Raw genomic sequence first — 26347 nt, 5'->3', positions numbered from 1 at the left:
GAAGTGCAGCAGTTTGGCTTGTGTTCTTTTGGACTAAGTGATGGCTTTGTCTGGGGATCTGGCAATGTCAGACTTGGAAAATATTTTTTAGATAGGCAGATGGTAAGAACAAGCCTCACAACTTCTCTGCAGTGCTGTGATATAAGCAAGCCTGCCAGGATGAACTGCAACAGGGTAAAGCAGTGCTTTGTTGATAGAAAATGCATTTGTGCTTTGAGTTATTGGACAGATGCCTATGTTCTCTCACTACATTAAGACCAGGAGTGGTGTGCCGTTCGTCAGGGCCAGGAGGTTTCTTAGGTTTAGCAGAATGGGACCTAGTTTGATGTAAGGCAGTAGAGAAAGTATCGTAGGTCTGGAAAAGCTGTTTTCAGCGTGTGAACAGCAGGGACTTGGTTCGTGGTGCCAGCAGTCTTTTTGACTTGAAGCAGCACCAGTGTCGTGTGTCTGGGCATCTTACACACTGGGAGAAAGCAGTTCACTGATGCTTTACTCATGGAAAAATGTCTTTGACTTGCAGCAACAAAACTTCAAGCAGAAGGTTGTGGCATTGCTGAAGAGATTTAAGGTGTCTGATGAGGTGAGTAGTGCATTCTAGATCCTTTCTGTCTGCATATTGCTCTCTCACCTCTTTGGTGTGTGGTCTGTGCTGTAGTCCCCAGGAACATTATCCTGTTGATGCCTAGTTCTATTCATTCTGCAGTTGATACAACCCATCGTGGCCTCTGGCCTTGCTTGGAGGCCAGGGTCTCAGCCTGCTGAGCTGTTGTTTTTCTGGAGCTGCTATCAGAAAAGCAAACTCAGAGCTGTGTTACACCTGTATGCTTACAGTGAATGTATAGAGAAACCTAGGGGAGTTTTGATGTGAGATTTGTGTTCTCTTCAGATTCACATGTGGGTTGATCCTTGTCCAGGTTTCTGATGCCTCCTGTGGGTGCTGTCGTTACTGCTTTTCTGCTTGGTTGGGTACCACATAAAAATCAGGAGGTATAGTGATGAGATGTCAGAAATACCCAAGATCCAATACTCATTTTGTAGTACCACATTTCTGTACTTCTAAGAAAACTGGGACTCTGTTGGGTGCCTTCTTAAGGCTTTGTTTATAGTGCATGATTGACCGATTGAAACAATCTATGGTTAATAACTTGTCCATGGATGCCTAATCTAGTAGGTAAGCGTTGCTTAACCAGACACTGACAGCTTCTCCCAAACAAGCACTCCTGGTATGCTTAATGTTTCTGCTAGATATAGTATCCTCGCACTAGAAACAGTATCTAAGCCTGGTGCCCTGCAGTCATCAAAGGATCTCCGGTGACATGGGATCTGTTTGACTCCTAGTGAACAATACCTGCTGTTCTCCTGCACGTAGGTTCTGGATTCAGAGCAGGACCCTGCAGAGCATGTTCCAGAGGTGGAGGAGGACCTGGACCTTCTGTATGACACATTGGATATAGAGAACCCCAGCGACAGTGGGCCAGACATGGAAGATGATGACAGTGTTTTGAGCACTCCAAAGCCAAAGTTAAAGTAAGTATGGCATGGCTGATGCTGGGCAGTCCCCTGCAGAGTAGTCAGTTTGGGCAGCTGCATGGGACTCAGTCTTCCAAGAGCTGGAACTGAAAAGAGGCAGTGTGTGCAGTGTCAACACAGATTAGATGTTCTACTCACGCCCCTTCACCTTATTACTACAACTCCCCAACCTGGTGTCAGAGCTCCAGTGTACATTATGATAATTTAATGACTGCTTGTGAGCTAATTTCCCTTCATGTATTTTTTTCACTTGTTTCCTGTACATTTATTCTGCTTTCCCTTCCACCTGGAGTGGACCACAGGAGTAGGAATTGCTGACAGGCAGACATTGGAATTTAGCTGTACACAGGTGTTTTGCGGAGGTGGTAGAAGCAGACAGGAAATCTGGTGCTGTAGCTGAACAGTTAGAAGCTGCAGAGGCAGAAAGTTGTGACGGGCAAGGCAGTCTTTGTGTGGAAAGAGCTTTTGTAGGGACTGAGGAATCACAACTGCAGGAAACAAAGGAATTCTTTAGAGCCCAAGGGGATCTGATGGTAGCACAGGTAGATGCACCCAAGCCTGTTCTGAACTAGCTTTTGTAGGTGCTGATATGTAGCAGCTCTGTGTAACTGAGCCACAGATCACTTCTAGTTGATTCTGGGGAGGCACTTTTTCTTACTCTGCCTGATTCTTATATTGTGAAAGGAATGTGATAAATGTTAATGGCTGTAGGCCATTTTTTCCTGAAAAAAAAACAACAGAAGATCAATTCCTTAAAGCATAATTGAGCCTTGAAGTCTTCTGTGATCATCTGCCTCTTGACATGGAAGCACAATCTGATTGTATGTGCTATCTTATCTTATTGAGCAAATGTGTAATTGGATCCTAAGGCTGCCAGCCAAATCCAGATGCAAGCTGGAAATAAAATGCGTGTTAGCATCGAGAGTCACTTACCCAGATGAGCAGAGTATGGGTGGGGGGGCAGTAATTCTCCTTCACTTGCTGTCTTTCCATCAAGAGCTAAACCTTGCCTGGAATGGCATGTTGTTCTGTCAGCATTTGTGGAGCTGAAACAAAATTCACAGTGTGAAACTCTGCACCTGGTGCTTGGGGTAGGAAAGACTCAAATGCCTCTGTGGAGTTGATGTGCATTCTGTTCTGCAGTGTGAAAATGCTGCACCCGTGGGCCCGTCCCAGATTTTATGGAAATAAAACCTTCTGTTTGGTGTGTAGTGTGAGAGCATGCGAGCATTCCTTGTGAGAGCTTTGTGGGTATGATTTAATGTGAGACAGCTGATGTGTTGGAGCCATTAAGTGGAGGTCAGTCAGTCAGTGTCAGGACTAGCCAGAGGTTTGTAGACTTTCTCATTTCCTTTGCTGTCCTGGAGACCTTCTTTCCCCTTCCTTTCTTTCACTCGGTGGAACAAAAGCGGCTTCTAAGTTTTACTGGAACCACTGAGGAGTGTTAAGACACCTTGGAACAATCGCATTTCTTTTGCTGTGGACTTTCTCTGCTTATGTTTTTAATAACAAGAGATTGTTTTTTCTTTCCTTCTTCAGACCTTATTTTGAAGGACTGTCACACTCCAGCTCCCAGACAGAAATTGGTAGCATCCACAGCATCAGGAGCCAGAGAGAGCCATCAAGTCCTGTAAGTCGTTTCAAGAAGGTTATCTGCCTGTAGTTAATAGAGCAGCCTCAAGGTCTTCTCTATACACCTGCATTCCCTTTGCAATTGAAGTGCTCTGACTGCCTGGTATCATCCTGCCGTGTTCAGCCTTGTTACCTGCACCATCTCTGTTTATACGTGTAAATAGTCACCCACTGTGACCTCCTCTGAAGGCTCGTATGCAGACACACGAAGATGCTGAAGAAAACATGGTTTGGTTTATTTATTTTTAATGCAAATAAAGTATTAAGTCAAGTCAAGATCTTCAGTTTATGTATTGAATAATTGCCAATGTTATGAATATCTCCAGATTCCCATGTGTTTGTAATAGCCAGGGTGGGAGATGTTGCCTGAGAGCTTTAAGGACTCCCTGGTGCTGCTCAGGGAAGCCTTTACCACATTGCTGTGTTCCTTTTCATGATGGCTGGGAGAGAATTCTGAAGGGGAGCTCACTCTTTTCCTTCCCTATTTAGATGAGCATTCTAGGCATAGAGAATATCAGCCCAATTCTGGAGGGCTTCTCTTTATACTCTGTGCAGTGTAGTACATCTCTTAGTGTAGAGTTATGGATCTGTTTGAGGATTTTAGATGCTGAGTTTCTAAGACCGAATGAAGGGAAGGCGCTGAAGCACCTCACAGCACTAATCAGTAGCATCTCTCCCCAGCAGAGAGTAGGGGCACACTCAGGGACTGAACATCACTTCTCTGTGCCCAGAAGCACTGCAATAGAGGCTCCTTGTGCAGGCCTTTCCCTGAGCGCCCTCCCTTGGTCTGCCGAACACATGTTTCTTATTTGTGACCATTACCCATTACATCCCATATCTGGTCTGCCTCTGTGTTGTCACCAACAACATGCCAGGTCCTGGCAGCACTGGGAGGCTGTGGCAACACCAGGGTTGTTTCTGTGAAGCCAGCTGCAGGGCAGTCTGTTTTGGGTGATGCCTAACTGTGTCTAGCACCACAGCTGTAGAACCTGGGGGGGAGGTCTTGCAGGGCCTACATCTTTCTGGTAGGTAACAGATCTTCCCATGGGCTTTCATTAACCAGTTTTTAAATGTGACTGTTGCATTAAATAGGTTTGCAGGGTTTTTCTGCTGCCTTGCTACATTCCATGCTAATGCATTCAGTTCTGGTAGGAGCCTGAGTGCTCCTGAAGAGATGCTGAGTGTTTAAACTGTGTCTTTCAAACAGTCTGATCCAGAGATTGTGGCTGAAAAGTTGTGCTGCTGCTGTACCTGCTAACAGTTTTCTCCTCTCAAGCAGGTAGAAGTGCCTGAAAAGACAAAGAGTCTTGGAACCAAACATACAGACGACAGTATTTCTGACACTGTCTCTTTTGTAAGTTGGAAACTGGCTTCTTAACTCTGTCTGACAGCTTGAGTGTCAACTGTGAACTGCATTTGGTAGCATGTCTTGTCTATTCTTATAGCTTCATATGCATCACAACCTGTGTAGATTACATTAGCTGCAGTGATGGTAGTGCTGGGTTCTCCTCCTGACCTCAGCTGTTAGAGTTTCTCATCTTTCAGCCATCTGAAATGAAAATGCTCTATGTGGCCTTCCATTTAAACAGTCTTTCTCTTGATTTGAGGAAAGCTGGCATGGAGTATGCTACTGAGCATGTGTCTTGTCCTGAAAAGTATCCTCAAAGCTGGTGCATTAGAGCAAACAGGAGTACACCTTCAGTTTGAACTGGCAGAAATCAATCATCTGGTCCAGGGGGAAAATCCCAAAGCTGGAGTTGCTCTTCTGAAGATACGCAGTTTTAACTTTTCTCTTATGTATTTCTCTCCCCACTGGTTCTTTGGGGTGAACTGAATTAATCAGCATTGTATAAGGAAGCTTGTCCTTGGCTTTGAGGTGAGAGAGTTCCTGCTCCAAAGCAGTATTTTCAAGCACCTTTTCAGCCTCCAGCTCCCTTGTGAGGCCAAGCTAGGAACAGGGAGCCTAAGATAGCCAGTGTTGGCTTGTCCCCTTGGCAGTGAGCAGTGTGTCTGCAAGGGAGAGGCTGAACGTGGCCCAGCCAGAGCCAAGCTGGCGTGTCTCCTGCAAGCCCTTGCAGTAGTGAGAGAGGGAAGTGTTTGTTCCTCACATGGTTCTGTGTGTGTTTGCAGGAGTCTAACCAGCAAGCTGAGGTCCAGGAAACAGAACTTCCCGCTCCAGATGTGTTTGTTGAAAAGCTCCCACCCAGCGGGAAGATCACCAAGACGGAGTCCCTCATCATCCCATCCACCAGGTAGAACAGTGACACAGCACTGCACCTGCTGCAAGGCTCCTTGGGAAGCCCATGGGCAGCCTGCTGTCATTTGTTCAGTATGGTCTTTAGCCATCAAACAAGGAGACTGGCCTTGTGTTCAGGTGCTTGATAAATGCATTTTAAGAGCCACAAAGAGCAATCTTGCTCAGGGATCATAGGATCATTAAGGTTGGAAAAGACCCTTTAAGATCGGTCTAATCCAACTGTTCTCTCTGGGGCTTCATGCTCAATGATAAGTTGTCTAATGCAGATTTTGGCCTTAAAGGTGGTTGTTAAGTTTGAGTTCCCAAATGGCAGAGTGAAATGTGAGCCTCAACAACCCAACCATATAGTTTCTTTGGTTATTTCAAGGAAATAGATGCTCTTCTGAAGAGGTATTTCTGTGCTGCTCTTGGATGTGTGCCTGCAGTTTATGTAGCTGGGTTGTATTATGCTGGTGTGGCAGTTTGGCAGAGTGGTGATGTGGCTTTTGGTATGGGCTGTGAAAGTTTGCTTGGGACTCCTGGAAACATGATGACAGAATACTCTGCAGCTGAACTTTGTTCTCTATAATTTCTGTACCACTAGATGCCAAATTAACAGGTCTCGTGCTGCCTCAGATTTCCACGTATGATTCTCCAGTGCCTGGAGTTAACTTGCTGAGGTTGGCAGATGGGGGTGATCTAGGAATTTGGGGATGAATATTGCTCAGATGTGAGTCAAGCATGGAACGAAAGCACCTGTTTCTGGCAGGTCTGAAGGGAAGCAAACTGGACGTCGGGGAAGAAGCACATCTCTGAAGGAGAGGCAGCCAGTGAGGCCACAGAATGAGAGAGCAAACAGTCTGGACAACGAACGATCTCCGGACACCCGGCATCACTTACAGGTGTGAAAAATATTGCTTTTGATCCAACCACACAGTTTTTGTCTTTTCCATCTGTCCCCTGCAGTCCCTTTCCTTCTGGCCAAAGTGCTGTCCCTGCTGGAAAGTAACTGAACCCTGCAGCTCCAGGAAGGAGGGAATTTACTTCTTGGCTAATGTTGTACCTTCCATCCTGTCTGCTGGTTTTTGCCAGCTTGTTGCTTTGTCAGGCAGCCATAAACTAAAAACACTGGAATGGATTGTTGTCATGAGTAACAAACGGGGATGTATTGAGGAATTGCTCTTTTGAAATAAGGCAAATTGCAAGGATTTGCAAAGGAGACCGATTTATGCAAAGTATCTCTGTGCTGTGCTCTTTTTAACTGCAGGACTCTGTTAACTCCCTCCTTGATAAACACTTTTGCTGGCTTCTCTAAAACCAGAATTCCTTGAGTTACTGCTAGTTGGTATAAAGTGACTTTAAGAAGAGTGCATTGCAGAAAAAGCAAAGCTTTGAGGATTAGAACTGATACCTCCTACTATTCTGTTCTCTGTGTCTTTGTTTCCAGATCCCCAGGAAAACTGTGTATGACCAACTCAATCACATCCTGGTTTCTGATGACCAGCTGCCAGAAAACATTATTCTTGTCAATACTTCAGATTGGCAAGGACAGGTAAAGGCAGGAGACGTGTTATCAGTTCACTTTGGCTTTTCCTCCCTGGGAATGGACCGCTCTTGAGCTTTACCACTAAGCAAGTAGGCTCTGCTCCCTGGTTGGAAGAGCAGTGGTGGTGCTGCATACTGGGGTTTGGTGCCTTTAGACCAGTTTGATCAGGAGATGCTATGGATCTTATAAGGTTTTGCTGCTCAGATTTTCCCTGAAAAACTGTCTTCTTCTGTTCTATGAAATGCCATTTCTTTGGGTTAGCAGCACGCTGGGTGTGGCTGCACCCTTGCACTCAAGCATTTGTTTCTCAGCTATGGTAGGGTGGGACAAAGGAAGCTGAGAAGGCTGACTTGTGATATTCCTGGGCACAGGTGATGACCACAGGAGAAAATGCCTCAGCTCAGCAGTATTGCCTTACATGCATTCTTGTGATTCCTGGCTGGGGATGTGTTATCACATCTTTTCTTAGTGTGTGATACTTCTGTTAAGGAGAACTGAGCACTGCTCTCTTATGCTGGCAACGTGGAGTCATTTGCAGTGGGTTTGGGTGGGTGGGTGGAAGTTTTGTTCTTTTCTGATCCTTAGTCTGAATCATAAATAAAATATATACAGAAGAGGCACATGAAAACTGTACTGGCTGACTGTGGGCTATAGAACTTAATACCAGGTTTTTGGAAGCACGTTGACTGATTTCATATTCTGCTTTTGAAAGAATTGGGGTCTCAGTGTGTAAGAGATGAGAAATACCAGTTGAGATGCTGGTTGCAGCTGCTCTTTTCTTGGAGAAGTATTTTCCAGAGTTGGAAAGAAAGCTGTGTATGTTTCCTCCAGCTTTGCCTGTGATATCGGATGAGACAAAGATGGCATTGGCTGTGACATGTGGGTTAGTAGGGCAGAGTTTGAAAATGGGAGATAATTGCTGAGTCTCATCAATGTTATGTCCATGTGTGCTTGAGGTGTTCGTTAACTTGTCCTGGAGGTAGTGTTAGTGTTTGTCAAAGCTTTTCTTTCTCTAATACACAGGAGAAGAGTGTTTGGGAAGTAGCTGTCACCTGCATGCTGGTCATGGGGAGAATGCCCACACTTTGTTGTAAGGATTCATAGGAGTGTGGGGAGATGAGACTTTCTTCTTGCAACAAACTGAAGGACCTTAATGTGTTCTGTTCTCTCCTTAGTACCTGTCAGATGTCTTACAAAAGCATACCTTGCCAGTGGTCTGTACGTGTTCCTCAGCTGATATTCAAGCAGCTTTCAGCACTATTGTCTCCAGGATACAGCGATAGTAAGTTATGCTTTTCTGCTTATTGAGTCTCCTGTAGAAAGGAGGGCTTGTGGTTCTCAGCACTAAAAGCCTCTCAGTTCCCGTGTCCCAGTGCTCAGGGAGTTTTCCATCTGATTCTGGAGCAATAATTTCCCCTTCCAATACTTCTCCTTAAATTACTCTCCTGAAGTCAGAGTAGTATGGTTCTTCAGTACTCACCAGCCCTGCAAGGTGTTGCTATTCCTCAATGTGTGGGGGGATACAGGTCTCCTTACACTGACAGCATTGATAATACAAGATCATTCTGTGGAGCCTGCCTCCAATATCAGATCTAATCAGTAAAGCACGCAAAGCTAACAGACTTTAAAGCAGTTCTGTTGTGTTGTTTTTTTTCCTCCCTGTACACTTTGAATTAATTCCCAGTTAACGTTCTCAATTTCCAGGCTGTGGCTGTGTTGTGACAACAACAGTAGGCACATCCCAACCTAGACTGTCAAGTCCAACCCTTTATAGACTACCTACATGTTTGAAAGGAGTCAGGAAGACCAATTAAGAAAGCACTGAGCGATGTTGCTTTTTATTGACAGCGCTGCTGATAATCATTGTGATATTGCCTTGTTTACTGAATGAGCTGTGTTCTACTGTAGTTATTAACCAATTCTTTTTTTAATTGTTCTGAAATAGTTGGTTGGAAACACAATTACGAATATGTTCCCTCTTCTTCTGTCCAGCTGTAACTGCAATTCTCAACCTCCAAGCCCAATTAAAATCGCAGTGGCCGGAGCCCAGAATTACCTCAGTGCTGTATTGAGGCTCTTTGTAGAGCAGCTGTCTCACAAAACCCCAGACTGGCTTGGCTACATGCGATTTTTGATCATCCCTCTAGGTAAATAAGGAACAACTTTTCTTCATAGAAAGATGAATGAGTTAAATGTGATGTGTTCCCTTAGCAGTAGTCCTCCTGAAGGCTTTGGCAAGGTGTATGGCTGTTAAATCAGAAGGATGTCATACCAGCATGGTATTGTTTGATGCTTGCATTGCGTGTGTGAGTGAATTTCATCTTTGCTCTTGATGTTGCAGTCTGCTTGTGAATGTTTTGCCTGAAGTAAGGGGCTGAGTCCTTTCTCCAGTATGGGCAGGCTCATGTATCTTTTTATCATGATGCAGTGAATGCACTGAGTAATATTCTTTCTTGAAGGCCTTTCTGGCTGAAATCTGTGATTCGTTGAGCACTGTTTCCCCAAGCAGGAACTGTTGTGGTCTCTCTGAGGCTAACATAGAAAATGTTTCTGGTGGAGAAGTGGGAAGATGAAATATTTTTAAAGGCTTTGAAACTGCTGAGAGTTTAAATAATTCAAATTGCATGCATCTTCTGACCTTTCCTTCACATGCTGCTCTCCTCAGGTTCTTCCCTCAGTCTCCCAGCACCTTATCTCTGCCCTTGTAACAGCTCAACAAGCCTGCCTGGCTGGGAAGTAACCCAGCTTGCATCTCTTGTGTCCAGGGACAGACTGATAATAGCATTAGGGGTTTGTGGAGGGCAAAAATGTGAGGAATGCTGTAGCAAAGAGGCCATGGGGGACAGGCTTTCATTAATGCTTACAGGCAGGGGCATCTGGGCAGTGCTGTGATCATAGATGTATGAGGCCAGGAGCTGGGTTAGTCTGAGGCTTGTTTTGTGTAAGCAGGGCACTTGAGCTGCAAAGACAGCAGTGATGTTGGAAAGTGCTTTTCCCAGCACTACTTTTGGGTTTGGAAGCAGCTGCTGGCATTCCTGTAAGCACCAGAAGCTGCTGCCCAGCACCCCCTGCAGTGGGGATTTGGCTGTTGAGATAGTGGTGAGAGTTGAAGTCAAGTGGAGAAGACAATACAAGAGCTAGATCCTTCTGTAAGAAAGGCATTTTGTGTCCAAAGGAATAGGAGAGAGAACCCTTTAAGCGGTAGAAACACACACGGAAAATGGTTTTTTACAGGCTTAACTTTGCTTCAAGTAGGATTCTGTGTGGCTGAGGGTTTTGGTCCTCGCATTCCTGTGACATTGCCTTCAAAGTGGAGTTTTCCATTTGCAGTTTTTAATGATCTGAAAATATTCCCTTCCTGATACACAAGGCTTAGGTAGTGCTTGGGGGACTTTGTTTTTTCTAGTCTTAAAACACTTGATAATTAAAGAAAAGAATAAAGCACTTGAAATTTATAATGCAATTGCTCCAGATCTGTGAATGCTTTTTATAATACTTCAAATATAGAAGCTTCTCTGGACCTTCCCCATAGGATCTACAGTATTTCCTGGTCGGGTGAGATGCTTATTTCTGGCAGCTCATTAAAGTGATTGAGGAGTAGCCTCTCTTTTCTGACAATTGAAAAAGCACCAAAGACTGGATGGTGACCAGGCCATGTATGTCTTAAAAGGAAAAAACTTTTGCTGTTCACAGCACCTTCAAAGTAGGATTGGGAAGGAGTTGGTTTTGGCTTTTTTTCCCTAAGATGGTTTGACCTTTTGAGTCCACAGCTCTGTGCTGCAATGACAGAAGAGCCAGCCTTGTAGTGGTTTAACACTGAGAACTCTGTACTGGGAGATTCAGTCATGCTTTGTGCTTCCAGTTCTATGGCTGAAAGGGCTTAGGGCAAGCAAAGACCTATTGCACTTGCCAGCATTCACTAGGGATTATCATCCTTGGACTCATCCTTTTATCTTTACATTACAATCTACTTATTGATTAGTGGCTATTTTGTTTCTCCACCAATTAAGCAAGGCTCCCTGAGTGGTGGTTCCTGGTTGCAGGTGATTTTCCCCTTCTCTGTATTGCAAAGCAGCAATGATGCATGAATGGCACTTGGAGGAAAGAGTCCATCTCATCCATCTATGGTGCCCACAGTGCAGCTGTGGGGAAGAAGAGCTGCTGGGAGAGTTGTAGGGGCCTCTGTGTCTCCCAAATCATTTATTTCCTCAGCAGTTTCCCAGTCCTGTTTGCCTTGGCCTTTTAAAGTTTAACTTGGTGGGGGGGAAGGGGAGGCATCACTGGAAGGTATCAGTGGTGTTGAAGCAGTCTCTCTGCTGGAAAGTCTGTTTGCATGCTCTTGTAGAGACAAGGTGGACTAAATTCTGCTGTTAAAATTGAGGCAACTTATATCTGGAGTGTCTAGTGTAGTTTGATTTTGGAATTGACTTCTTTACAGACAAAGAAAAAAAAAGCCACACCTGTATTCAGTGCTGGGGAGAACAACTGTCACATTTTCCTTTCTTTCTTAGGCTCTCATCCAGTGGCCAAGTATCTGGGGTCTGTAGATTATAGATACAACAACTTCTTCCAAGATGTAGCCTGGAGAGATCTGTTCAACAAACTTGAAGCACAGACCACTGGTAAGGACCATGTGTCTGTGTCTAGCCTGTGTGGGATAAAAGGCTTGAATGAGTAATTTTAGCAAAGGTCAAGTAAATACCAGAGGAAGCAGACAAATGTTTTTGTTCCTCTTTTTCCCTTCCTCTACCACATTCCCTTTTCAGATGCTGACCTTTGTGTGTCCTCTGCTTGGTGGTTTGCAAACAGCCGTTGGCTCCAAGACACTGGGTGCCTGAGTCATGCTGTTTGTACCTAGCCCTCAGCTTTGTTCTTTGATGTGGAGATCTCACTACCAAGTTCTGCACTTCCTGTGGCTCTTCAGAAACTGTCCAGCCTGAAACATTTGGCAAACTGTAAACTTTGGGAAGGCTGACTTCTGTTTGGTGCATGGGAGGACAATGCTGGCACTTCTGAAGCTTGCTGGCAGGATCCTTCTCATTAAAAAAGCATTTTGTTCCTCACCAGTCTTATTACATGTGAGAACTGCCCTGGGTCGGATCAACAAGTTCCTGCTCTGATCTGAATCTGTTCTAGGCCAGGATAAAACCTTACTGTTTGTAATAGTATTTATTTGCATAAATATGAATGCTAACAGTTTTTCCATCTGTTCCTCCAAGAACAGAAAGAAACGGGAGAGGAGGGTTTGCACCTTTCATTTAGGGCTATTTGAAGGCTTGAGATCTGATCACTGAGGGGTGATGCTATGGAGGCTTATCCCCCACAGCAATTTCATGAGCAGGAAAAATGCTTTGGGGCTTTTGGAGCACTTGGAGGAGTGGAAGGTTGCAGTGTTGGCATTGCAGAGGGTGTCAGAGGCTCCCTAGGGAGCAGGATGTTCACAGAAGTCCTCCAGCGGTGAGAAGGGAGAGAAGCATCTTTACAAGGGGTTATTCAGAGCTTTTCCCAGCAAGTGGGAATTTGGCTGGATAAGGCCCTGGGCAGACTGTTGTAGAGGTGAAGCCAGCCCCCCCTGGAGCTGGAGGCTGGACTAGAGACCTCCATGTGCACCCAGCCATCGGTTTTTATTGATTCTTAACTCATGGAAGAAGAAACATCCAGAACAGGTTTCTTCTTATGTCCTGAAAATAGAGACAAATGTCAATAGAAATTAGACTGTTGTGTCTGGCTTTTAGGGTTGTGTCACTAATTACAGAGATCCAGCTCAAAAGTTGTGTAAGTTCTCTGTAGATTGTATGCTGCAGCCATTACTTACGTGCCTACATAGTTTGAGCAAAATACAGCATCACTTTTCTTGCCATCTTGGCCTTGTAGATTCTCATCTGTACAGTGAGAACTGCACTGAAACTCCATGATGATGTAGGAAGATCTGGCCAACAATGATAGCTCTTCATGGTTCCCTGTTCAAATAACTGTCAAAAGAACTCTGGGTAAAAATGCCCATTAAGACACAGAAGTGTTGGGTGAAGGCAGCTTGCTTTTGCTTGATTTCACAATTGAGACTCTCTTCCTGGAGCAAAAGAATGGGGAAGGCATTTGGGAAACACCTTCCTGTTGACTGGAATCAAACACTCGCTGCTACAGAAGTGCTCTTTGTGCTCTTCCTGTCCTTGTATGGCTCTTGGTCTTTCCGATGAGCTCAGCGTGACTTTGTTGAGCTCACAAGGAAATCAGGAAACTTAAATGCTGGTGTGAGCACAGCAGGTACCGGGGGCTCTGGGAGAGGATGCCAAGCACTTTCTTTGGCAGATACATGCAGTCAAGATATGTAGCAATGTCTAAAGTTGACTGAGCAGGCACACAAAGAAAAGCAATTTTAACAAGTATAACTGATACTTCAATAATGAATGCTGTGCCCAGATGCCTGTATATGTAGTGTACCTTCCTTATGTTTGTACTTGGGTACTCTTGGAGGATGTTTCCTTTTTTTTGTAGATAGCTTTCCAGTGTTCAGGAATGGGGCTGCACAGCTTGCTTTGGAAGACGCGGTTTGATTGCAGGTAGCTGGGTACCAGCAGCTGCTTGGCTGAGCAAATGGAGGGTAGCGCTGGTGATGGTCTGAGAAGTCACTTCATTGATTTTTCTCCTTTCTGTTGCAGTTACAGAAACGCTTGATGTTGTCTCCCGAATAACACAGTACATAGCAGGGGCAAACTGTGCGCACCAGTTGCCCATTGCCGAAGCAATGCTGACGTACAAGCAGAAAAGGTATGTTATAAATGTAATGCTGGCTTTCCAGAAGGGCTGTCACGATGGAGGTGGAGTGCTTTTCTTGTCTTGTGTACTCACAGTTTTAGAATCACCCCAAACCGCAGATATCTTGTGAGCCCCATCTTATCCTGCATGCAGTCCCGTGTTGCACTTAGATAACAGCAAGTCTGCCACAGTGTGGTTACTTCATACAGTGATTTCTTTGGAGACCTGGGACTTTGGGGGCAGTCAGGCTGTGGCATTCCTTACCAGGTTTTATTTCAACTTCTTTGATAAGCAGCCTGTCTGAGGGAGGACTGGGGTCTAAAAAGAAGATTCAGAAGTATTTAGACCCTCATACAGCCATTGTCTGTGAGCGGTTTATCACTGCAGGAGAAATGCATTATTTCTGCTGCACAGTGGAGAATAATAAATTCAAATTCATACAAACCACATGTAGGCAAACACCTACATGAAATGATTTTACTCCATTTAGGATGAGCAATCCTCCTGTGGGGCGAGGATGGTCTTAATTCCCAGCTACCCCTCCTACATTCAATCTGATTGCTATCACTGGCGCTTTGTTTGCTTTCAAACAGGGAAGAATTAAAACTGTGGGTGGTTACATAGTTCTTCTTGTCTTGGAAATGCTCACTGCTGTTTGGAATTGCTTTTCCATTGGTCTCTTTTACATTACTTTGCAGAAAAGGTTCAGTAAAGTTTAGCTCTTTCATAATGCTTTTCTAAAGGAAAATGAGACCAAGGCAGACTTGTGGCATAGCCCACAGTCTTTCAGTTTCTCTTTCCACTTTGAAACGACTTACACCTACAGCTAAGCAGCACATGGGTAAACTGAAGGATGAACCGTGGGGCAATGGGCTGTTGTCTCCTTGTGGCTGTTTTTAGAACTGCAGCTCCTAGTGGTCTTTTTTTTTCATAGCACTATCTAAATGAATGCATCACTTTGTTGTAAGTATAATAACATCTTTATCTCTTTCTTTGGTTGCTTTCTGAAAAGGAAAAAGAGCTTTCATTTTGATTTTACTCTAAGGTATCAGTTCCTTTTAGGTTCCCTCTCCCATCTCCTGTCTCCTTTCCACTCTTGAGCTGGTCTTTTGTGCCTTGTTTAACAGTTTGTGCAAGTCTGGGATGCTCAATATGTGCTTAAGGTTATATTCTGCTCGCTGCTTTGAAACTATGGCACTTGCTGGCAGAATGCACTACTAAAAACTGCTCTGCCTTTGGGCCATGCGTATGGGTTGCTGGGGCTTAGGCTGAAAGGAATGAGGGAGCTATGGAGGGAGTAGCGTTGAGCAGTAGGTGTCTGTCTTCCCTGCTTCCTAGTCAATCCTTGCTGTTTGGTTGCAGTGTCTGAAGGTGCAGTGTAGCTCCAGAAGGAGGACTGGGACTGAGCAGACTTTCAGTTTCTCAGCTGCTCAAACCAGAGTGCTCTAGGTGGTGCTCAGTGGCTCAGGGCATGTTTCAGACCCCTGGTTTTGGAGTTGAGCTGCTCTGAGTCTCAGCTGTGCTGTGTCTGAGTGCAGACCAATGACTTTTCTCCCCGTAATCAGAAAGTTGTGGACTAGTGTCTTACTGGCAGGCTATCACATGGGACTTCCCTGAGCCTAAGAGGAGATAGAATGGATGCTAGTGGTGCAAACTGTGCTCTGTGAGCTGCCCACAAGAACCCCCTGTTTTAAACTATACACTTACTGGACATGGCTTATTTTGACCTTGGTTCATAAAGTTACTGTAGCTCCGTCTCCCTCAAAGCTGGAGATGAATGGCTTCTCCAAGGCCAGCTTTCAAGGCAATGCTTAGTGTATGGGCAGCAGCACTACCTACAAATTCATTGCAAGACAAATCTCCCTGTATCCTAGTATTTGCTCTGTTAAACAAGCCCGAGATGCAAGGAAAGCCAAGCCAGCTAGCCAGTCCTTAGGACATAGCTGTATGTGATGAGCTGCTTTGTAACTTTATTGCTAGCTGTCCCTTATTTGACTGACCTCCACTGTCCTTCCCATCTCCTTGTTCTGTTTGTCATGCCGAAAAGTTGGCGCATGTACTGCCTGTGGTGGACTGCGAATGGTGCAAAAGCTTTGTCCTATTCTTTTGGAGCATCTGCTGACCTTACCTGGAGAGGGCTGGGAATGGGGAGAGGGTGTTCAGGAAGAAAATCCTTGCCATTCCAACTCAGCTGCGTTACAGTGGGTGACCGGTATTTTCTCTGCACACTGGGAGAACTAAAGGGTACTGAATTGTCAAGAAACACTGCGGTCCAGGCAACGACTGGGAGCCGAGGCCCTGCTGCCAGAGGTGGGCCTCTCACTAGGAGGGATGCATCATCAATGTTGTTATCTCTCTGCATTGCATTCTTGAAAGAAACGCCACAGTGTTAGGGATCTGTCAGCAGCCACTCGCTCCCAGCACAGTTGGATTGCTCATCAGCTCGGCACACCTGGGCTGGTGTCAGCCACTGCAATCCAGCATCCAGCACAGCTCATGCCACGTGGCTTCTGGATAGCCCTTGCATGAACCTGGGAAGCAGCCTGGCTAATGGAAATAGAGCGTTGCTTGCTGGTAGGGAAGGGGCTGAGTCATTCACTAAAAGTTTTAAGAGAACTTCCACAGCTCTTGCTCTTTGGAGCACAAGAAAGTGCCTTGTGTTAGTGAAGACGAACCTGGTCCCACCTCGCTCCTTGCTGCCTGCTCCTCCTCATGCAGCCAGTGGAAATCTTTACCTGCACCCCTTGCCTGATGGAGCGGTGTGGAAGAGGAATGAATCGAAGCTCAAGAAACACAATGGAAATCCTGCTTGCATACAGCCAGTCTGCTGTGGGAACATGAAGAGCACTGTAGGAGTCTTAATGGGAAGCAGAGGGGTCACTCATGCAATGTCACTGGGGCCTGGAGTCCTTTCGTCCCTTTGCTTCATTTCAGCTCTGGAGACTTGGTGAAACTTGTGAACAAAATGTTAAAAGCCTAACAACTGGCATCACTGTTCTTAGTGATTATTCAGATGCTTTCACTGTGATATTAGCTTCATTTGAGGCATACTTTGTCCTAGAAGTGAGAGAGATTATGTCTTCCTTTTGTCAGGCAGATTGACTCCTGGTGATGTACCTTCTCATTTCTAAGAGCCTTAAAGCATCTAACTCTGCCTGTGTGTCTTTGTTCAATCTGAATCATTTTTTTCGGTGGGAACATGCAAATCTGTTCCTGGATAGGAACCATTGATTGCAGGTGAAAGGATTATACCCAGTCAAAAGCAATGATTTGACAACCACCCATTACAGATGAAGAAGATTTTCTTTCTAGTCTCTCTGCATGGGTTTAGGATTTATTACTCTTAAGAAATACAGATGAAGTATCCAAAACTACAGTTGAAAATATCACAGACCAGGGTCAGGTCTGGCTTTGCATTAAAGGTGGATATGCATGCAAGTGGTTGGAGAAGTAGAAGAGGTACTGGGTAAGGTGAGAGGATTCTGGATGAATGTTTTGGGATCCCAAAGGACAAGAAATAGGAAAGAGCAAAAAAAAGAGAAAGTGAAGAAGCAAAATCATCTCCTTTGGTCTACATGAAGAGCAGCTGTTCTGATAGGCTGTATTTTCAGAGCTGTATGTGCAAGATCAGAGTTCCCAGAGGGTGTGACAGGAGTAGCCCAACTGAAACCCACATGGATTGCTTGGGACTGCCTGTGTGTCACTGTGAGCTGTGTAAGTGGTGGCTGAAGCAAGTGATTTATTGCAGAGTAGCCCCTCTACTCTCCTCGGTGAGACAGAGCTCCCTGGGGAAACATGAGCAAGTTATCTGCTGGATTTGGGCAAGGTTTGCTTCTGAAGAGCTTGGAGCAAAGCCACGCAGTAGCTATGAGATGAGCGAGCTATGACTGTGCTTCCCTTGTGTGATGAGCAGGACTCGGTGCTGCCTGATTTACAGCCTGTTGAGCTGAAGGAAGGGTGAGAGAAAGCTGGGCTTCTCTCAGCATCAGTCTAGGTTTCTTCTTTCCCTTGACAAAAGTGGAGCTGCAAGTCTTGTGCTCTGAAGAGATTTTTCTCTGCTGGACTTCATCTCTGAATGTCAGGGTGTGCTCTGCAGCCCCCATGCCTCTGTCTGCAGCACCCGAGGGAAGCAGTGGCTCTGCAGCCCTCCCAGCCCACTTGGATGCTCCCCTCTTGTCTTTGTGGATTCTCTTCGGTTTCTGTCAGGTCTGACTGTGGCCTGTTGTCTTCACTCTCTGGCCTCTGAACCCTGGGTGGGAGCAGAGCAGGAGCAGTAACATTCTTCCAGCTTCCAGAATGTACGTAGCGTTGTCTTCAGGTGTCTCCGAGCCATGGTGTGCATTCTGTTGGGTCTGGTTTAGCTGTTTGCCGTTCTCAAGCTGGTGTCCTGATCCAATATGCTCCATTTATTGTGCAAGCTCCTGATGGTGGGGAACGTGCATCCGTGTGAGTGTGTGCGCGTGAGTCCCTGCAGTGCTGTACCAATAACCACGTGTCACGGCTTGTAACCCCGTGGCAGGCTAACTGCTTTAGCGATGCTGGGATGTGCAAGGTATGGCACATGGCTCCAAAGGTGGGACGTGTGACGGCTGTGCGCGCAGAGCACTTCAGGTCCTAGTAAGTAACGCGCAGTTCTTGGTGTTGTTGTGGCCCAGATCCATCTCCTTGCAGCAGGAGGCTGCGTGTCTGTACTGCCATAAAGCATGTTTCTCTGTGAAGCGGGAGGGAGGAGGAGACCCTCCCTTTGGAGATGGGCTGTAAGCTGTGTGCTCCTCCCTGCCCATGCAGATCTAAGCGTGCTGGCAGGGGGCCTTGAGAGGAGACACTGGACTGGCGCTTGCATACTGTCCATCCCTGCTGCATGCTTGAATGCAACGTATAAAGTGAGTATTGTGCCCAGCGTGGGAGCAAGCTATTAACAGCTCTTTTCTCTTTGCCTTTAGCCCTGATGAGGAATCTTCGCAGAAGTTCATTCCCTTCGTTGGGGTGAGTGTATTTTAGTGCCACAGGGTTAAAACAGTTCCCTGGTTCCTGGGGTGCAGCGGGAGCAGTGTGTGCTCTAAAGGCAGAGGGTTGGCATGAGCACCTAGTGGTGGGATACAACTGCCTTGTGTGTAAGCAAGCCTTTAGGACCTCTCAAAATTGCTGGGTGTTTCACTTTCCAAGCAGCCAGCTCCAGGCTTATGTGCCTGCCAGCACTGAGCAAGCACCATAGCCTGCAGTTACCTACTTCAGTACAAAGAAGAAAGCGTGCTGCCAAAATGCCCTGCCCCATGGCCTGTCTTTACTTCAGACCAAAGCACCTGTTTGGTGCAGAGTGACTGCTGGGCCATGTGCAGGGGATGGGGTGTATTCCTGGAAACCCAACCTCAGGTTCCTATGCTGAGTGTTACCCTGTGTGGCCAGTGTGGCCAAATGTACTGTTCCACTGTCAGTTCTATGAATGCTTGTCACAAATGGTTTCCTGCCCTCTAAATGCTCCATCTGCTCCTGGGAAAAGGACAGTATGTCCCACTGGGCAGATCACATATCCCACTGTTAGGTTTGCCTAAGGCAGTAGCTATTTAATGTAGTTTATCATGTGAATATGCAGTTGGGATGGTAGTCCCTGCCTTGTCCTTCTTGCTTTTACCTTTAAAGTGCAGGGTATCTAGGCAGGGTGTGTTTGTGCTCCTGTTGGTGTGTTTTGTGCACCATGTGCTTTGCCTTCAATAGATTCCCTCCCCTTCTTTGATGCTCTTCATTAAGTTTTAGGCACTGAGTCATTTTCTTGTAGCCCAAGGGGGGTATCCCTTGACTGTTCTTCAGCTGCCATGTCCTCTTCCACAGCTCTTGCCTCTTCCCTGTAGCTCCCTTTCCTTGCATGCTGGTTACCTTGTTCAACCTTCTCTGTGTTAAGCTGACTGGTGTGTGTTCCCGTCTGTATCCCCATCAATGCGTCAGAGCTAATCTGAAATCCCAAGGAGTTTAAAGAGTTGATCCAGTCCTGCACTCAGGCTGACCTTGCTTTCATTTTCACTCTGTCTCATTGCAGTGCAGATCTCTCCGCAGTGCTCCTGTGATGATGACAATATACTTTTATTTGTGGAGGGAAATGTACCTTCTCTGCTAAAGCAGAGGCACGTCTTCTCAGTTTGCTTCCTGCTGATAAGTTTTGATGTGATACTGTACATACCTTGTGGCTGCTGGGCAAGAACTGCTGTCATGAAACAGCTCTTTCCCCACCCCAGTAACAGGAAAGGCTCAGAAGTGCTGTAAGGCTCCTGGGCCCATCTTGCTGTGCTGTTAGGCTCTGCAGAGCTTTTCTCTGGCACTGATTTAGTTCAACACTGTTATGTGCAAGCAAATGGGATTCAGAGGGTTTGTCTGGCTGCTCCTTAAATGAACATTAACCTTACGTTAGCAACGCTTTTCCAGTCTGGATTTGACTGTGTGGAAGAGAAAGAGTGAAATGTCTATGGTGTGCGTAATGCTGCCACCTTCCCCCAAATGTGCCTTGAACATACCAGTTGACTTTCCATGTTGGCTGGTGGAGAGGGTCAGGTCAGTGCTGTTTATTTCTGCCTCTGATGTACTCCTGACATTGGGGCTGTTGGCTGAAGACGAAGGGAGGTTTGGGACTCCTAATGTTGCTCAGACTCTGGTTTCCAGACTGCAAAATCTGAAAGCCTGCAGTTGGTTTGGCTGTGCTGCATGGCTGGGCTCTGAGAGGTGAGAGCAGAGCCTTGTGAAGGGCTGACTGCACACCCAGACCAAGGTTGTGACACTGCATCGTCCTGCATTGTGCCAGCAGCCAGGTGCTGGGAGAGTTAACAGGATGCACATCCTTCCTGCAGGGAAAGGAGGCTGGCTGCATCGTTCCTGGATGGAGGCTTTAGTGAAAGGGCAGCAGACCCAAGCCCCTTCCTGAATGAAGGGAAGGCATTTAGCCTCGTCTTGCTCCCCTGTGTCTGACCTTGAGCAGCATCAGTCAGCCAACAGAAGGGAAAAGGCCAAAAGAGATTTCCTTTCTGGCTTGCAGATCGTGGTGGTTGCAGGCAGTTTTCTGTATTCCTTGTTCTGTCTCTAACTCTAATGCCTCATCTCTTCTTGTTCCCGGTTCCTTAGAGTCTATGAAACATCCTCTTGGCATTTAACACATGTAGCACAAGTGGCTGTTGACTCCAGAGCCTGATTTGTTCCTCTTCAAACAAAAGTTGGCCAGACTGAACTGCAGGCCCCACTAAGAGCCCCAGTTCCATCTCCCAAGCCACTCCAACACACACACTGCTGCATTCCAGGTGGCTTTATCTTATTTGCCAGATACTTCTCTTGGCTGGAGATTAGAAAACTCCAATCAGAATCCGTACTTTGGTGCTTTTGTGGTTTCCTAACATAACCCAGTTCTGGTGCAACCTGGAAGTGGCTGTGCTTGTGTGGTGGGAGCAATCCTAGCATCAGAGCAATGCTAAAAGGATGCTTGTATTCCTTTGTCCTCTCTGCCCTCTTCCCACAGGAGACATGGGCAGGCCTTATAGATGACGTGGTTTAGGGCTGACCTTGGGCTAGTCAGAGCTGTGCAAGTCTGTAGCAGCTTGGTAGGGTCTGTGCTTTCTTTTGGATAAGTAAGGGAAGGGATATGAGCTGTCTACCCATATGGACATGGCTGGGACCTGCCTGGCCCTTACAAGACTCCACTTTTTACCATGCTTTTACACTGCTTTAACTGTAGGGTCAGTGCCACAGGTAGCTGTAGGGTTGGACTGACTTTGGGAGACGAAGGGTTCCCCAGATTCATGGGACTCCCGTTTCAGAGTTGTCCTCTTTGGTCTTCCCTTTCTAGGTGGTGAAGGTTGGAATAGTGGAACAATCTTCTGCGACGTCAGGTAACAAGCATCTCATATGTGTTTCTGGTGTCACACAGATTGCGGGAGGCTGATTTCACAGGCTGGAAAGACTTGTTTGTTGCTCATATCTTGAGGTTTTCATAAGGATAAATCGCTTTTGTTAGCTCTTAGTTCTGTTGCATTTAACTCGGAATGGCTGTCCTCTCTATTTCAAGAAGCCCTTTTTCTTGGTATTTTTCAAGGAGCTTCAGGCTAGTTGAAATTCTCACACCCTCATCTAGGGAACTTCCACTCATGTGAGCAAACACCCATTTCTCCCATGTGTATGTCATATGGATTCAGCACTAGGGTTACTTGAGGTTTGCTACTCCCAACTGGAGAGTCAGCTCCATTCCCTAACAAATTCCATCTCAAACACGTGCCCAACACTGGGATCTCCAAGACAGGCAGCAGTTTACCAATCCAACAGCAAATTTTAGCCCAGATGTTTTAATGTGGGAGTGAAGAGCTCATTTATACATGTTTACACCTGATATTTTTCAGTGTAAACTTTTTTTCCTCCTTCACAAACTACTAATCTGGGAACCTGGGACCAAATGCTGAGAGAGAAGATGCCAAGGGGGAGCCCAGAGCATTGTGAATGTCTCTGCCTCTCACCCAGACATAGGCAGTCCCACACTGTAGGTGTGGAGCAGTCACAAGTGATGTGCTAGCTGATCTTTGGGTTACATCTGAACAAAGCCAACACAGAGATGTGTACAGCAGGAGCGTGGGTAAAGATACCGAGCTATCCCAGTGTGCACGTGCTGGGCTGTGAGACAACCCCAGACAAACAGTTTGGCTTTCTCTCTGCAAGGTGACTCTGACGACGCAGCTCCCTCAAGCTCCAGTGTCCTTTCTTCTACCCCACCTTCTGTATCTCCTGCTGTGAAAGAAGCCTCCCCCACACCACCTTCCTCACCGTCTGTTACAGGCAGCTTCTCATCCTCAAGGTAAAACATGTTTTGTCTCATACACCTCCCTTGTCTGTGTCACCACACATCCAGGAAGGAGGAAAAGCTCCAGAAGTAAAGCCTGTAGTTCTGCCTTCTTCCTTCTCAGCAAACATTTGAATGTGTCACCCCTCTTGCCTCTGGTCCGTGTTGGCCCTGGGGTGGCTGAGGAGAGTAAAGGGGATCTTACACCTGATAGAAACATTTCTCAAGGACAGATAGATTCAACGAGAAGGGGCAGCTTTTGTTTCTGATGGCCCGGTAGAAACCATCAATCTGTGGCAACCTGTTTTGAGAAGGTTTGTGTTTCCCATCTTCTGGAAATTTCACTTTGAGACTGAATTCTGCTGGGGAGTTACGTAGCCAAATAAAATACTGACCCTAATCCCCAGATACCTGTTCTGCAGCTGGCTTAATCCCTCCGTGTTGTTACAGAATGTTTATAAGGACCAAGAAACTGTAAAGTCAGAGTGACTCACTGGGAAGAGCAGGCTTTGTGTCTGTGGTGTGGGATAGTTGTAAGGTGGCAGAATGGAAATGCAAACTGTCTGAGGGCATATCTGAATGGCAAGGAGAAAGCATATGTAGGCAATGTGAAGTTCTGACTTAGTTGAAATGTGTAGACCTAAAGGGAGGAAACCAGTGGATTACCAGTAAGGAATTGCCCCGGTGCCCTCATTTTATTGCAACACAAAATGTTGGTGAAGGAAAGGGCCTTCTGCACACTGCAGGAAGGTGCGCTGGGACCACGTTTGCCTCTGCTACTTCTGTAGCAGCAGGATCAGCAGTTCAGAGAGGGGTTAGGCAAATTCATGGATAGCAGATGTGTGAATAGATACCAGAGGATGATGCAGGGATGGTCCCCACTGACATCCTTAGTCCCGTGATCGTCAGACTGAGGAAGTCAGAGAGTGCTCTGCAATTAGAGACTGCTCTTTGTAAATGGCGTCTCCTACTGTCCCTTTCCTCCTTATCCCCAGGAACCCTGTGGGGCCCCTTTCAATCCACTTTTAGAAATCAGAGGTTAAAGTTTCCTTTTAGCAAAAGGAACTGGAAACGTGGAAGCAGATTAGCAGATGCTCAGTGGGTAGAAGGTGCCAGTGGGTTCAGCCTGCCCCAGGAGCCCACTTACCAAATCCTTTCTGTTGGTCCCTGGGAGAGCCTTCCTTGCCCAGAGAGACCCAGCAGCAGCTGCTTGGAGCTGCTGGGGATGTGCAGACTCCGGAGGGCAGAACTGACATCCCCTGCAGAAGATCCACGTGGGCTTTTTAAACGGGGAAGTGGTTTGGGAACCTGTACCCCCAGGAGCACAGGCTGTTAAGAGGAAGTTTAGGTTCAACGTGATTTCATCTCTGCTGATCTGCATGTGACGGCACAGGAGGTGGAGGATGATCCAAACTTGAAAGATTGAGCCACTTGTTTAGCCAAGGATAGAACTGAAGGTCGTGTCTGGGAGCAGCTTTACAAATGGGGTGAGAAATGTGCTGTGAAAAGTCCTTAAAACAATCTCAGTTTGCAAAACCTGGTTTTGGTGGTCCTGGATGAACTGTATTGCTGTCCAGCTTCAGCTGAGTGACTGACAAAGGAAATGAGTTTCAGAGAAGACCAACAGTGGTCCGTCCTTATTTTACATGAGTTTCTGATTACACACGTGATGTAGAGGAATGCTTGTTTCATTCAAGAGCACCAATTAATCTTTTAAACAATTACCAATTCTCAAATTAAACCCTGTTAAATATAATTAGTCAGCAGAGTGACAGATCAGTTTTTGTTCAACACTATGTTTGTGTAGGAAGAAGTACCAGGGGTTGGTTCGTGAGAGGAAGGGGCAGGTGGGAGAGGGGGGTGGAATTTCCCAGGTTGCTCATCTTCCCTTTTCTGGCTTTAGAAAGGCTGACGGTGTGTTTTGGTGACACATCTGCTACCACATGATGCGCGGGAGTTTTCAATAGCACATCATGTCCTGAAATCTGCCATTGTTTAGCAAACATCACAGGGCTTGTGAAGCATTTACCCAGCAAGGGAATTCCCCAGCCAGGAGCAGGGCTGTGGAGCAGATTGCCCCGTGCCCTAAGAGGGGCCTGGGGAGAGCAGGGATCCTGTGTGACCTGGTGGAGCATTTGGACAGAAAGGATGGAAGGAAGCTGGTGACAGGAGCAGATCAGGGACGTAGGAGTTGGAAGCAATTCAGACAAAGATGGTTTTGGCAGTGCTGTGCCTGGCTTATCAGTGCTTGGGAGACAGCAGCCAGCAGGTGCTTACAGCCTCTCATCCCCTCTTGAAGACTGGAATTGACCCTGGGCTGCCTCAGGGGTCAGGTTTGCTTGCTGGGTCACTGCACTCTGTGTTGGGAAGTGGTTTGTCTGATCCCTTCCCCGCTGCTTAACTCCCTGTCTGTGCAGAAGGTCAGCTCGTTCCAGCTCATTGCAGTGCTGTGCTGCCAAGCTGCTACCACCCTGTAATGTGACCCAGGCCGTATCACTCAGTGATGACTTCTGGCGTGCTTGTGACTTGTGGACCGCACCAAGAAGTGTTGCTGCCAGATTTCACAAAGACCCAAGCACTTCTTTCACCATCTGGTCAAGAGCAACTGCTACTGGAAAACAGAAATGGGGAGAACTCTGCTGAGCATCGTGCAGAAATGAGCTTCTTCTCTTGTTTCCTAGCCAGGGCCTTGGTGCTGAGCTGATGGGCCTGCAGGTGGATTACTGGACTGCAGCTCCTCCCGTGGACAGAAAGAGAGACCCGGAGAAGAAGGACCCTTCCACTACCAAAAACACACTGAAATGCACTTTCCGGTCCCTCCAGGTCAGCAGGTTACCTGCCAGCGGGGAGATTGCCACCACTCCAACCATGTCCATGACCGTCGTAACAAAAGAGAAGAACAAGAAAGGTAAGGTAGACGTGGTGATTGTTGCAAAAGGCCAGGAACGCAGTGCTGCTCTCCTTGTTCCGCAGCCCCATGGCTGACTTGTCAGTCCTACATTACAGTCAGTCCCCAGATCCTAGTCAGTCCATGGGTAGGAAGTGGCTCAATGAGGTGATAGTTTGAAAGGGTGACGGTTCTTTGTGCTGTAAGGAGATGTGTCCGTGCTCACAGCTGGATGGCTAAGATGGCATAGCCCAAATGAAATATGATGGGGACAGAGAAAGGTCAGTTGTGGGTGACTGTGTAGAAAGGAAGGAGATGCACAGGGATGCTGTCCACACAGTGTTCCTTGTTGCTTGTGTGGGTTACTGGGTGAGACAGGAGAGAGCTTGTGCCCCCAACCACCAGGCTGAGACACTTGGGCCTGAAGTCTTCATGCACATAGATGGCAGTGCAGAACGCTGGCATGGCCAACTCCTGCCAAACAAGCAAGAATTAATTCAATTAGTATTTTGAGACATGAGTATTTAAATAAGAAAACAACACGACAGCACTAGTGAATCTTGGCGCATCTCTTGTGAGCTGCAGAGATTCACTTGTTTGCTTGTTTGATTTTCTTCCAGTGATGTTTTTACCCAAGAAAACAAAAGACAAGGAGGTTGAGTCAAAGAGCCAGTGCATTGAAGGGATCAGCAGGTTGATTTGCACGGCGAAGCATCAGCAGAACATGCTGCGGGGTACGTACAGCTTGCATCCCCCAGCTCTGGGCTGAGCTCAGCTGCCGGCTGTTTTCCTGCAGGCAAAGAGCTGCCCTCATAGCTGCCCTGGAGTCGGTGTAATGGGGTCTTCCTGGGGAAGGGCTCGGATGCGGCCAGCATGGGGTATTGCTTCATAGGTCTGGGATGTGGGAAAGTCCTCCCTCTAGTAGGACCCTGGGTGAGGACAAAGGCTGGGCCGGGC

General features: G+C 46.7%; 1 protein-coding gene across 21 annotated transcripts in view; it reads left to right on the top strand.

The window, feature by feature from the left end:
• PACS2 (phosphofurin acidic cluster sorting protein 2) overlaps positions 1–26347 on the top strand; it is a 60166-nt gene that overhangs the window by 29648 nt on the left and 4171 nt on the right. For 4 of the 21 annotated variants that reach the window (XM_085511167.1, XM_085511166.1, XM_032446288.2 and 1 more), the window contains 17 exons: positions 521–580; positions 1370–1527; positions 3070–3160; positions 4439–4516; positions 5293–5414; positions 6168–6300; positions 6846–6950; positions 8120–8226; positions 8937–9091; positions 11456–11566; positions 13604–13712; positions 14713–14745; positions 18644–18686; positions 21523–21565; positions 22383–22518; positions 25185–25411; positions 26011–26124. In XM_085511167.1, coding sequence (XP_085367293.1) covers positions 521–580; positions 1370–1527; positions 3070–3160; positions 4439–4516; positions 5293–5414; positions 6168–6300; positions 6846–6950; positions 8120–8226; positions 8937–9091; positions 11456–11566; positions 13604–13712; positions 14713–14745; positions 18644–18686; positions 21523–21565; positions 22383–22518; positions 25185–25411; positions 26011–26124 — 1825 coding nt within the window. Of the gene's footprint in view, positions 1–520; positions 581–1369; positions 1528–3069; positions 3161–4438; positions 4517–5292; positions 5415–6167; positions 6301–6845; positions 6951–8119; positions 8227–8936; positions 9092–11455; positions 11567–13603; positions 13714–14712; positions 14746–18643; positions 18687–21522; positions 21566–22382; positions 22519–25184; positions 25412–26010; positions 26125–26347 lie in introns of those variants that run through there. The other 17 variants (XM_085511168.1, XM_032446289.2, XM_015869426.3 and 14 more) reach the window with 13 other exon arrangements.

The sequence above is a fragment of the Coturnix japonica genome, chromosome 11 (genome assembly GCF_054131305.1).
Source record: "Coturnix japonica strain WE chromosome 11, WE-NBRP24, whole genome shotgun sequence".
Taxonomy (NCBI): domain Eukaryota; kingdom Metazoa; phylum Chordata; class Aves; order Galliformes; family Phasianidae; genus Coturnix; species Coturnix japonica.
Note: the sequence above shows the minus strand (reverse complement) of the source record. Positions and strands in the feature narration are given on the sequence as shown.